This window comes from Corvus kubaryi, unplaced genomic scaffold (genome assembly GCF_017639235.1).
Source record: "Corvus kubaryi isolate FWS band 111438036 unplaced genomic scaffold, C.kubaryi_AGA036_p1.0 37398, whole genome shotgun sequence".
Classification (NCBI taxonomy): Eukaryota; Metazoa; Chordata; class Aves; order Passeriformes; family Corvidae; genus Corvus; species Corvus kubaryi.
In genome coordinates, this window is record NW_024581137.1 from 22906597 (window position 1) to 22920007 (window position 13411).

The 13411-nt window shown below is 41.4% G+C and overlaps 1 protein-coding gene across 5 annotated transcripts in view; it reads left to right on the forward strand.

Moving 5' to 3' along the window:
• SATB1 (SATB homeobox 1) overlaps positions 1–4582 on the forward strand; it is a 93123-nt gene extending 88541 nt beyond the window's left edge. For 4 of the 5 annotated variants that reach the window (XM_042042892.1, XM_042042894.1, XM_042042893.1 and 1 more), the window contains 2 exons: positions 168–263; positions 2864–4582. In XM_042042892.1, the coding sequence (XP_041898826.1) occupies positions 168–263; positions 2864–3346 (579 nt within the window). In that variant the 3' untranslated portion in view covers positions 3347–4582. The remainder of the gene's footprint in view (positions 1–167; positions 264–2863) is intronic. The other variant, XM_042042895.1, reaches the window with a different exon arrangement.
• The last annotated feature ends 8829 nt before the right edge of the window (positions 4583–13411 follow it).

Here is a 13411-nt window from a genome sequence, read left to right on the forward strand (position 1 = left end):
TCCCAACAGAGCATGAGGACCTTGTTCTGCTGCTGTTTGAAAACTAAGCAAGAACCAGCAGCAGTGGTGGCTCATCCTGGGTAGGAGTGAAGGAAAGGGGATTCCTCATCCCACTTTAACCCCAGTTGAGACTGGGGTGAGTCAATGTTTGTTTGTTTTTCCTTCAGAGCCCCTCTCCCACCACCCTTGGGAAAGGAGAGCATAGAGGCGCTTTCCTACCAGGCCTGCTGACCACTGGACCTTGGCTGGGTGCTGCTCCGCAGGTGAGCCGGCACAAGGGCACCATGTCAGGGAGAGAGAGGAGGGGATGCAAGACCCACATCATGAAGCTTGGAAACAGCTGCCCTCTGCTTCAGGGCAGCCCCATCAGGGCCTCAACCAGGAGCTGCACGCACCCTTTTTGCGCTGGCGCTGCCAGCCAGGAGCCGAGCTGGCTATCATGCTAAGCTGTGTAGGCCAGGTTGTCAGTGGGAACTGCTGTCTCTCTGAGCTGGGGACTCTTTAATCGCTTCTCACAAAAGGCCCGAGGTCAGCCTTGTGACTGCTCCTTCTTAAAGGGCAGATAGTACCCCATGCTTTCCCAACCTCAGCTGAGACCCTGTGTCACTTGTATTACCTATACAGAAAAATATTTACAAAGCTAGGAAGGATAGAGTTATCTTGCAGCCAGAAACAACACGAGTGTATATTAAAGATAAAGCAAACTGAATAAGACAATCCCTTAGGATATCAAGTACTAAAATAATTGTGAAAGCCTGGAAACTTGCTGTTTGATTTAGCAAAAAGAGAGAGAAAGATCTATATTAAGTAATAAAACAGCACTTGTTTGAAAATGTACATTGTTTTTAATAAAATCGCTTCTTAAGGGGATAAAAGGAGAAGCTTATGCACAGTATAAACATTCAACCACTATGCCACTTACTTAGATTTTCTTGCCTTGTTGATAAAAGTTGTGTGTTTGATCTTGTAAATATTATTCACATAAGCAGTTGCATTGTAATCTCTTAATAGGACTTGTAAGAGTAAGGATTGGGAGATTGGGCCTGAGTTTTGTCTCCACTGTTCTACATGGTAATTGTTGTAGATGCATAAATGTGTAGCTCAGATACAAGTTTTCAAACTGTATATACAAAGCCTTCAGTCTTGTAAGAATTTAATGTGCTGGGAGTAGTCTTGAATCTCTTCAGGACTGGAGCCTTGAATGGAACTGCTCACAGACCATAAAACATGAAAGGACCTGAATAGGGATGAGGAAGGAGCCCTAATTCCAGGGCATTTATGTCAGATCTTAGAATACGAAGATCACTTAAAGCAGTGGACCATAAAACATGAAAGGGCCTGAATAGGGATGAGGAAGGAGCCCTAATTCCAGGGCATTTGTGTCAGATCTTAGAATACGAAGATCACTTAAAGCAGTGGCTTCTAAACCGGTTGTGGAGATCTATGCGAAGTCTCCACAACCACAAGAGTCCCTATGAAGTGGACAGAATTATAATCCCTCCGGTATTTATACCATTTGTACAGCATTTTGTGCTTCTTAGGGCCTCAAAGAACTGCAACTGGAAGCCTGGAAACCACTACCAAAACACAAAAAATTGTTGAGGGGAGACTCACAAGGGGAAATAAAATGCAGTGATAGCAACTGCTTGTTTTGCTGTGGTTGTTTTTTAATAAGAACTGGTGGTTTGTACCATATGACAAGAAATTTGCTGATCCAAAATATCTTACTAACCAGTGCTTCCTGTGCTGTGCAGCAAAAGAATTGTCAACACAAACAGTAGCTGATAAATTTACTTTTGATTTTAAACATGATCTTATAGTGTACTGTATTCTGGTGGTAGATGAGAAAAACATTTCTGTCTCTAGGGCCCAGTGCCTCACCTTTTAAGAATGTTTCTGAATCCATGCTTGCAAAACTTCATTTTAAGCTCTTGTTAATTATTTACATCATGATTTTCTTTATCTTATTCTTCTGATGTGCATATTGGCTCATTTTTATTGCCTGAGTTTTTGGAATGCAGCATGTTCCCTTCTAATAATAATAGTGCAACTTATTTAGAGCTTTGCATCTTAGTGCTTTATAAATATTAACTAAATAATCCCCAGCACAAACACAGAGGCAGGTAAATAGGTCTGCTGTTTATTTGTTGGGATACAGGCAGTGCAGGCCTGCTCAGAGACCACAGGTAAGAGAGGTCAGAGCCAGAAGGGGAAATACAGATTTCCTACCTCCAGATCCCTTTGTCCTTGCTGAGGCTGGGTTTGACAGCATCATGTTAGGCGCTTCCAGCCAGCACATTCTGTCGTAATGTTTGCAAGTTTGACGAGACCTCAGTGCATGCTGAGGTCAGATCAGCAGTGAGATATTTCTGTACTTACAGAGCTAAAATGCTCTCCTTCCCCGACCCCGCAGTCCCTTCGTCTAGCTATTGCTAGAGATTTGCAGCCCTTGTTTTTGGGCAGCAGCTGCCGTTGCTGGCAGAGCTCCGGGACGTTTGCCCTCATCTGGCACTTTTCTCACTTTGCCCTTGCTACAGTTTTGGCTAAGCTGGTCAAGTTAATCCTATACTGTGTCACCTACTTAGCATTTTGTCTTGTCTGCACTTGACTTATGGAGCATGTTCATTAAAATTTGTCAGCTAAGCCACACCAATGTTGTATCATCGGTGCTTTCGGTCCGACAAACCTACAGTGTTCTTTTTGTTCTTTCTTTCTTTTTTTCTTCCTTTTTGTTCTTTAAATTTACTAAGCCTTTGTTTGTAGCTCTGCAATTTCTTCCCCCCGCTCCCTCCCCAGGATTTTCTCAGTAACAATATATGAGCAAGAATACATGTACAAAAAAATGCTGTTCTTTGTCTTGCAGCAGCAGCAGCAGCAACAGCAACAACAGCAGCAGCAACAGCAACAACAGCCAGGTCCCAGACTACCCCCAAGGCAACCGACAGTAGCATCACCAGCTGAATCTGAGGATGAAAATCGTCAGAAACCCCGACCGCGAACAAAGATTTCTGTTGAGGCCCTAGGGATCCTACAGAGTTTCATACAAGATGTAGGCCTATATCCAGATGAAGAAGCAATCCAGACTCTCTCTGCTCAGCTTGACCTGCCCAAGTACACCATTATCAAGTTCTTTCAGAACCAGCGATATTATCTCAAGCACCATGGGAAGCTGAAGGACAATTCTGGTTTGGAGGTGGATGTTGCGGAATACAAGGAAGAAGAGCTGCTCAAGGATTTAGAAGACAGCATCCAAGACAAAAATGCAAACACGCTTTTTTCAGTTAAACTAGAAGAAGAGTTATCAGTAGAAGGGAACACAGAGATTAATGCTGAATTGAAAGACTGATCTAAAAGTATTATTTTCTTTCAACAGTGCCGCTGGTATTTACTAATGAAATGAAAATTCCATCTTGCGTTCCGTCAAAACCCTTATTATTCATTTTTTGGCCAATGAATCTTCCAAAACTTGCACAAAAGTTGAAAAAAAGGATAATGCAGACTGCACTAGATGTTTTACTCTGTTTTACAAACTGCTTCGCAGCAACAGATGAAGCGTTGAGGATTGTTTGATATTAATTTGTGTTCACTGGATACACTGTGAGTGTACCCAATAAGCATGATACCAGTGATTTTGATTCTGGAGCCTTCAGACAAGCATTACAACTTTTGTGATTTACTGTTTTTTTGTTTCTGTTTTGTTCTTGTTTTTTAATTATTACTGTAGCACTCCACACTTGATCTTTGGAAACTCACATTTATTTAAAAAAATTAAATAAAAAGAGTTTGTTACTCTTGTTCTATTGTATGTTACAAAAGAACTATAGACTGTGGAATGCAGTTTAAAGATAACATATGCCAACAAATGCCTTGTATTATATGGCACTGCCGTAATTCAGATTTGTTTTCTTTTGGAAATAAAGATCACTGTATTTTTTTTTTCCATTTTCATTGTTACATGGTTTTAGAGAAAATGAAAAAAGAAAATGTGAAACACAATTTAGTCCTCATTATTTATTTGTAGATCCTGCAGCATCATGTTGTAATTAATTTTTTTGGAAGTTTCCGTTAAATGTAATATTGCTTCTCTTGTTACCATACTGATTTTTTTTTCTATTTATAAATGTATTTTGATGGGCAGTAAAACAAAGTGTCTTAAAAGTTTTAAATAGAGAAAATGTGCTTTACACAGTTGCCTATAAAAAGTGCTCTATGTTATCCAAGCAATTCATACTATAAGCTTCACTCTTATTGTTGTATGCAATTTTTACTATCATGCAAATAAGCTTAGGTAAATAAAACTAATAGATCACCTTAGAAACTTATGCAATTAATGTGAAAATAATTGATGTTTGCAATGTGTCTTCCTTTGGTTTACAATCAATTTTAAAGCTACAGCTGTATAAATTTTCTGTATAAAGGTGTATTTCTTTTTTATGAGTTTATTGCTATGAAAACACCAGTTATTTTGTTACAGCTGGCTGTTTTTATAAGTGTATCACAATTTTCTTTATGCAGAAATGTTCTGACTAGGAGTGGTTATTGACTGTAACTACACAATTAAAATTGTTTGTATGGTATGATATGGCAGGGTTTGTCTGCGTATGTGTGTATCTGGGAGGAATAACTTGTTCTTAGTGCACACCATACCTTCTTGCCACCACTTTGTTCTCCTTTAAAATCACAGGCAGATTTTTTTAATGACCCGCTTAAAATTTGAATTTAGATAACATACTTCAAAAAGAAACCCAGTTTGGTTATGAAAATCATAACCTGTCTTTTCTTGGTTTAAAAACTTGCCTGCCCAACAGAGATAGGAGGATATTATTGAGTCAGAAGGCTATCAGGCATAAACATATTTACAGTTCCTGGCAGTAATGCACTTATAATGGATACAGCTGGTTTTATTTTACACTAGAATTATGCTAACACTGTTCCTTGCACTAATGTATAAACATTAAAAAAAACCATTAATAGTCATAAAGTAAATAGGAAAGATGGGCTTTGCCCATAGCAGTCCCCTCCCAAGCAAGATTATTTTTAATGATCACTAATAAGGTTCTTGATAAAGCCATAACAGTTGGTGACCTCTGAATTTATGCAAGGCTCATGTCTAGGCTAAAGAGCAGCTAAAAGTTATGGAGTACACACTATTGTTCTCCTAGGAGAGAAATAGCTCACACTCTGTGTGACTCGGGATGGGGATTCAGCTCGGTTCTTCCGAAATGACCAAGAGTTTGCAAAACTGAACATGAGTTTCAAAGGCACAATTGACTCTTAGCAAATTTCTTCGTTTAGTTCCATTAAGGTCATTAGGAAGACACATATTAGGCAACAAGGTGTCATTCTACACATTTAGAACTGCTGCAGGTTGTCCTTTGTCTCAACGCCCTTGTGGGTCCATTGAGCAGCTCTCAGCTGCGGCACCGCTTGGCTGCTCCCAGGACTGTGTTGGGGCTGCACCATGGTTTGGGCTTGGGATCCAGTCCAGTTAAAAGAAAAAGCCTTAGTACCACTCTGGGAGGGAAATAAGCCTTAGGAGGGACACATATATGTAATTTGGCATTGCATTCCAATAAAAAGGCAGTAAAACTATGTTCTCGCTTACTTGTAATAGCTAGAAAGCTATTGATAGCCCAAAGCTATGCTGGTCACAAAAGGGCAAAATTAAGCCTAGTCCAGGGAAGTCACTGTGATCATCATTGGATTTCTTCCTTATTTCAAATGGCATTGTTGCTTTGTACAGCCATGCAGACGGAGCTAGGACTGATCCCTGTTCGCAGCCGAGGGGCAGGATACGTAGCCCAGGCAATGCAAGCTGATTTGATGGGCAGGACAATGCAGCTGGCACCCTTGGGTATGCTCTATAACTAACAATGTGTGCATATCCAAGGCAGAAGGGGAAGTGAAGGAAAGACTTTCCTGGAATATAGCTCTCTCCACACTAAACGCTAATACACACAGCCCTCTGAATACCAGAAACAGGGCAACCCTACAAAAGCATAAGAAGAAATGTTTATAAAGTAGTCTTTGATATTTTGCAAGCAATTTCATTTTAAGTTTTATGGGTGCTGAAGTAGAGGCCATGTGTGCTTGCAGATGGTTATTATAGCTGTTTCTTTTCCATTATCTTCGTTGTTCTTCCTCCTACTATAGCTGAGGTTATCTTCCAAGTAGTTCAGCCTCTGTAGTCACACATTACCTGCACAGGAGTTTGAATCATTGCCTTTTTGTGTCCCAGTGGGTGGGCTGCAAGTAGAGTCTTTTAACTTGGCCTCAGTGACCAAAAGCGTTTCTGTTAAATTTTTACCAGTGTTTTCAAAGGTGATATGGGTATTAAGGATTCCAGCTTTCTGTGAATGCAAGAGATTTGTACTGTGAGGAGTTAAGCTACAACAAGCATATGCCACCTTGACTCATGGACCAGTCAGACTACCTAGAAAATTACCTTATGTCCTTTTCTGCTCCTTAAGTTCCTTTTTCTCACCGTCTGGTGGAAGCATACAAAAAAACCCAAAAAACAAACAAACAAACAAACACACCTTTCCACTTCTGCAAAGATTAAGAAATCAGACTCGAATTCTGCAATGAAGCACAAAAATTGAGACATAAAAACAGTATTAGTTGTGAAGTTGTTAGTAAAAGTCACTGAGTAGGACTTCTCTGAGTGTATGAAATGAGTATTTCATACATACTTCGGGAAGAATGGGAAAGGAATATTACTAGAAATAGAATTTAAGCTGCAAAGAAAGCCAAATGCCTAAAAAAGAGGTAACTCAGAGCTGGGAGGGGATGACAGGACTTAGTTTTTGCTATAAAACGGAAGTATTTACCATGTTTTATGGTGTTTACCATAAAAAGTGGAGTATTTTTACTCCCTGATGATTCCCATTATTCTATATTTAACTGACAAGATTTATGTATACTAGAGTCCCCCGTGTTTGTTTTTCCAGCCCTAAAGAAACCCAATTAGGGCCCACATTCCAAGAGGTCCGTGGCCTGGGGACAGTCTCAAGCCCAAGTCACATCCTCAAGTCACTTATAGTTATAAAGACCCTATGATGCAGGGGTTTAGATTTGTTTTTGTATAACTACTTTAAACTGGTAAGATGACCCAGCAAAAACTGTCTATGTATAGAAGTAAATTATTTCACTTACTTTTTTCTTTTCGTTGGGAAGGTGCAGCAAATGGAGAAAGGAGAAGGTTTCTCCAAACCAGTGATTTTGTTGCAATGATTCACAAAGTCAGTGCTTTGATTGTGTGCTGGGAAAGCACCAAATATTACTAAGTTCATTTGCCAAAGCAAATGCTTAATATGTTAAGAGCAGTATAAATTAGATATTATAGGGGCTCTACTAGAACATCAAGTGTTACCAATTCTGATTAACTTATTGAACTTGTGCTTTGAAGTCAGGTACATTGCAGAGACCAAAGGTATTTTGATTTTTACATAATGATTTATATTGTGCTTTGAATAACAGTCCCATAGCAAAGCAGGGATATAAATATACTCCCAGGCCTTTTTTTGCATGCAGAGGTAATTTAGGTTGGTCTCCTCACAGTGCCTTGCGTCCACACAGTCTTTTACTACAACAAATGAGTTAATAATTCAAACTGCAATAAGTGATCCTCCTTGGAGCAGGAGTAGTGCTACTTGGCAGTGAGTTTGTTTGCTTTCAGGTTCATATGGGAGCCTTCCCACCCACTCTGCTGCTGGCAGCCCTCCCACTATCTCACGCTGTATTGTTTCGTTTTGGCCTGACCCGGGCACTCTTCCTGCTCCAGGTCATCTTGGTCAAATGTCACCTCTCCTGGTTGTATGCCAACACTCAGGTATTTGTGCCACAGTTCAATATAAGGCAGCAAGGACTGTATGTGTCTGATGTCACCTACCCTTTGTCATAACCATTCACGCTGTGAGCCCTGCAGAGCTGCTTGAATAAGCCACTTGCATTGGAAAGAGAGTGACAACTGGAGCAAACCCATCAGGTGACAGGTTTCTTCTGAGCTGATGGAGTAGAGGGGGCAAGGGGATGTGCATTCCAGAGGGGAGAAAGAAGGAAGATGCCAGAGAAGGAAGAAAGAGTCAGAAAGGTCACCATAGCTACCCTTGCATAGGGGATCGAGCCTTTTTGCAAGGCGTGCTATGGCAATACTCAAAGTTCTACAGAGTACTGCCAAGACTCCATGGAAAATGCACAATTGTCTCCAGCTGTGGGATTTGCCCTGTCAGGCAGTATCTAGTTTAACACAAAAACCTCCTCAGCTGTCCATGGCAGGAGAGGTCCCCAATCAGTTTGTCCTCTGGTACTGTCCCTGTGCGTAAGATATGCAGGATTCTTTTTGTCAGCTGCTGACGTGTTACCATGGCAGATGCAGCTGGGACTCTCTTTCTAGGTTACTTGCTTACCCATACAATGTGCTAAAGTAGTATCTAGGCTGTAAACCCTCTCATTTTCTTCCAGGATCACATCCAAAGATAAGCAGTATGCCTGCAGCCTCAAACCTACTTTTTGGAGCTGTCTCCTACAGTGCTCCTTCTCCTTGGACCAGATGTGCCACAGCAAATGTGTTGTATAGCTCAGATATTTATCAAAGTGCAAGAGAACAGAAAAACACGACCTTTGTGGGTGCAGAGATGTGTAAAGCACACACAGTTCAGAAGTTTTGGAGCAAGTAAGATGCCCCAAGAGGCTTCAGAGAGAGATTTGATACTGCTGTAGTCATCCCAAAACATCAGTTGCAATGATTGGAAATTGTTGGGGCCAGAAAAGTTCATGTATAATCCTACTATATTTGCAGAGGACCTTCTCCCAGAACAGAATTTGGAAAAAAAGGGCACTCTGTTTTGTTATTTGCATTACAAAATAAACCTTATTGCTCTTCCACATTTACATTAAAGCAGGATCCTGTCCTCATAACGAGCAGCACTGCCTCAGCTTATGTGTCCCACATATGCACCCCATCTCCAGGGGGTTCCCCTGAATGTGGCATGCCCCAAAACAGCTTAACTCTTCTTCACTCTTCCATCATCAACCTAAACATGGCCTTTCATCTGCAGTCAACATTTTCACCAGGGGAAAGCAATTTAGAAAACAACTTACCTTAGAGCAAACCAGGGCAGGGCAAGGTAAACTAGGCTGTCTTTTCACAAGTGAAGGAAAAGTGATTCTTTATCATTAACAGCATGGCAGCTTACACTGTGAAATAAGTAAGAGGTGTTGTTGTTGGCTTGCCTTAGTAGGAAAAATGCTATATCCCCAACCTAATAAGGATTTAATATCAGCTGAGAGAGTGAAGGAGACCAAAAAGGAGGAAAAGTGAGTGAGAAGAAATATCTAGATAAAATCTTATTGAGGGCAGTAATGCCTAGAGATGGCTGGAGAATTACAAGACTAGTTTAAATTAAAGGAAATCTAAGTTGGCCACAAGGAAAAACTAAGTGAGGACTACTTTGTGGTTCACATACTGAATATCCTGTGAAAATGCAGAAAGAATGAACACAGTAACAGAGCTGTTTCAGAGAAAAGATTAAGTAGAAAAGGCTTGTAAAAAGGTAGCTCAGCTTGTTTCTTTAATACCTGCACAACCATAAGTGATGCGTGGAAGGTGAATACAGAAAGAAAATTCAAATCTTCTCATAACACCTCTAGAGGCAAAGCTTGAAATTATCAACTAACTGGATTAAAAATCAGTAAAAGGGAGCATTTTTCTGCCCATCTAACAGCTGAAGTCACTGCTATACACACCCCTTCATATCAAAAAGAACAAATGGCTTTTAAAAAGTGCAAAGAAATCGTGGAAACAAAGGATTGATCTGACCTTCTTTTGAAGAGGCCAAGGACTGTTTTCCACTCTTGTACTGGACAGCTGGCAACCCAGTGATGGCATCCACATAGACAGTGTCCAGCATCCAGCCAGTTGCTTTGAGTCCTCCATAGTCACAAGTGTGACAAATATGAGTGGGCTGAAATTTGCTGTCTTCTTGGTCAGGTATGCTAAATGCAGTTTGTGTACTTTATTCTCCATATTGTCCATAACCAGATTTAAAAAAACCCGATTTGAATAATTTCATTGAGGAGTAGGTCACCTCATATTTACAAAATGCTCCCTCCTATGCATGCCAGCATAAAAATTCATACCCAAATCATTTTGGTCATTGCCATGGTACCGGTACAGTTGCTGTTCACAACTGTGCTCCAACTGCAGCAAGAGTAAAGCAGGGCTCCTTTGACCCCATTTGCCTACAAAACTCGGCCATTTTTTATCGCTTGTTACCACCTTTCTTTCAGCCTTCCCCGTGCACATCCCACTTTCATTCAGGTTTAGCTGACCTGTTCCTTTCTCTTCTTCAAAAGCCCCAAGTAAAGGTTCATAGAGGATTTAAAAAAAAAAAAAAAGAAAAATGTATATATTTACATCATCAGATCATAAGACATCGCTCCCAAGCTTTTTAAGGATGCGCTATAGGATGGCCGGGACAAGAACCACAGGAATGTACTGGTTTGATTCCAGGTCTCCTCCAGTTCTCATTGGGCTTTCTGGAACACACTCTGGGTGATGGGATGGTCACTGCTGAGGGTCCCTCTCCAGGGCACCACGCAGCCCATGAGCCTGACACCGCTTGCAAACGCTGTTGGACAAAACGTGCACCATGGGAAAGCAGACCAAAGCAATGTGATTGCAATTCACGTTTGATGCAGCTCATTCCTGAAGCCAGGGTGATTGCCTAATCCAATGTATCATTTCTGTGCAGGCAGACCCTTGGGCTGGCATCATGTCCCATGGAGCACTGCTCCAGTGTGCAGCATCTGCCACCATCTGCCCTAGGGCTTGGCTTCAGATCGCCCTCCTCCTTTCTGCCTCCTTTTGGGAGATGCTTTGCACAAACTTTGAGGGCCAAAACTCAGGCTGTTTCAGGACCTTCAGGACATTTATTCCCTTCCCACTTCCTCCATTACTTGATCTTTGATCCACACTCCCGGCCTTCAAACACTCGAAGGGGCATATTTCCAGTGATTTAGCTTCAATTTCGCTTGCTATTATTTTTGGAAAAATAAGTCTATCTGCTTACCCGTTGTCCCTCCTGTTTAATCAATATGTCAGCTGTTGATCACAACCCCTGCCAGCCAGCCAGTAGATGGGACAATTATTCTCACAAGGACTTTCAAGTCCAGACTTTTAACCCACAGGGTCTAACACGGAGCAGCTGCAAGAGCTCTGAGTAGCAGCTGGCTCTTTTCTACTGCAGCTGCTGAGCTGCTCTCCTGATGGTCTCTGGCTACTTTACTAGGGCAAGGGGAAAACTACTTTATTTTCTAGACATCATAGTATAAAAGTTTAGTTCACTGCTGCTGTAACAAAGGAGGTGAAACGCCACGGTCATCTCCCATTCAGCATGGCTGTGATGCAGATTAGTCTGGGGTAGTTCTTTCTACCTTGTACCCAGCCAGCAAACGAGTGAGAGGCACAAGACACAACAGGAAAGCTCTTCCTGGCCTTATATTCACAGAGCACTGAGACTGGGGATAAAAATATTTAATTTAAGGCCGTATTACCCCACACCTCCTTGGTTTTTCGTTAAGCACTGGTCATCAGTATCAAACCATCTGTACTGCCAGAGTTGAGAGAGATAAAGCTATAGCTGCAAAGTGTTACTGCTGCTAGTAAGAAGTTATGTGCCACATGAGAGTCAAGCAGCTATAACTGCAGTTTTCTGCCTGGACATGTGGTCTTTTATCCACTTCTTCAGCTCTGGCGTCTGGCAGGGTAGGCAGGAGGGCATTCCTGACTTCAAGGAAATTCCCTCCTTCTGCTGATTTCTCCTTCCTGGGTTCTGCCAGAGCCTGGTTCATGTGATTCATTAAGGGAAAGCAAGACACAAAGTGAATTCATATCCACATGCCCAGTCCTTTCACAATACCTCAAAGCAAGTTGTATGGTTGCCTGTAGGGTCAGGAAATTGTTTCAAAGAATTTGTGCTGACTTTTTTCAAATGTTCTATCCAGCTGTGTAATCAGCTGTTACATCAAGGCCCCACAGAGGTGTCCCTTCCAGCAGGCAGATGAGAGGGTCCTTCAGCACAGAGCAATGATCCAGTCTGCTGGGTCTGTGTAACAGCATGTTAATGGCCCACCACTGAAAGTGCCCTAAGAGAACAGCATCAGAGGCAAGTGGGGAACAGCACAGGGGACAAAACATGTGAGTGGGAAGGATTGCCTTGATACTGAAAAAACGGAAGAAACAATAAAAAGAGGAGGGGAAAAAAAGAAATAATAGATGACAGAAATACACACTACCAGTAAAATGTCTCACCCCTCATCTATACTAATTTTATTTCAGTATTTCCTCTCATGTCTTACACAGACTTGCCAGTTTTACACTCAGACAGAAAAAAAGAAGCAAATTGAAGCTATTTCTTCCCCAGTGAAGGGAGTGTTTTAAACTTTGATGAACTTGGATGCTTCTAAGTTCTTTTTTATTATTATTCTTTCTTTGGGGTCCATACTCATGATGTTTATCTCATCCACGTATGGGAAGAGGGGGAGGAATGGGTAGGCTTGACTTGTGCTAACTGTTGACAACAGTTGTTTAATTTTTTGCAACATGCACTCAAGTATCATGAGACTGTGTAAAATATAAATAAATATGGCCTTTGGAAACTCCATATATCTTTATGGCCTACAATACCTTCAAATCATGGAAAAACACATGTTTATTTGTTTGTTTGTTTTAAAAAAGATTTTGGTGGCAATGCTACCTCCCATTGCTGTAAACAAGGTCAGGAGGCCAAAATTAGTCTGTCCTATTTTGCACAAAATAGTCAACAACTTAAGATGGTTTTGCAATAATCAGAAAATTATTGACCGGTGTCAACACCCCCTTTCTGATAAACTGTTGAAATGTTAATATTCTTGGCAAAATTGTTTTTGCTCTAATTACTGTATCCATCTGCTCTATAAGATTGATTATACTGTGAAAATGTTTGTTCTCTTGTCTCCCGCAATGATGGGCCTCTCCTTGGCGCAGAAATAGTCCTGCCTCATCTTTACACAGAGACAAACATGCAGCAGAAATCAAACCAGCACTCAGCTCCTATGGAGTTGAGTAATAGTTCCTTGAAGGAGTTAATACATAATACAGCAACTGCCTCTTGGATGGACCAGCCCTTGGAAAAGTATTGCCCTGGCCCAGGTGAAAACAGCTGGCTTTCAACCAGCATGGGTATCAGTGACCAGGAAGGCCACCAAAAACCCGGGAGCCCACAAATGCTGGCATATCTGCAGCATTACTGCTTCAGCTGAGGAGAAGTTTGGCTACCTGGCAATGCCAGGCCCCGTCTGCAACAGCTCCTTGGCAATGAGCAGCTGAGTTGTCCGAGGAGCAAAGCGTTTCCTGTCCTATCTTCCATCA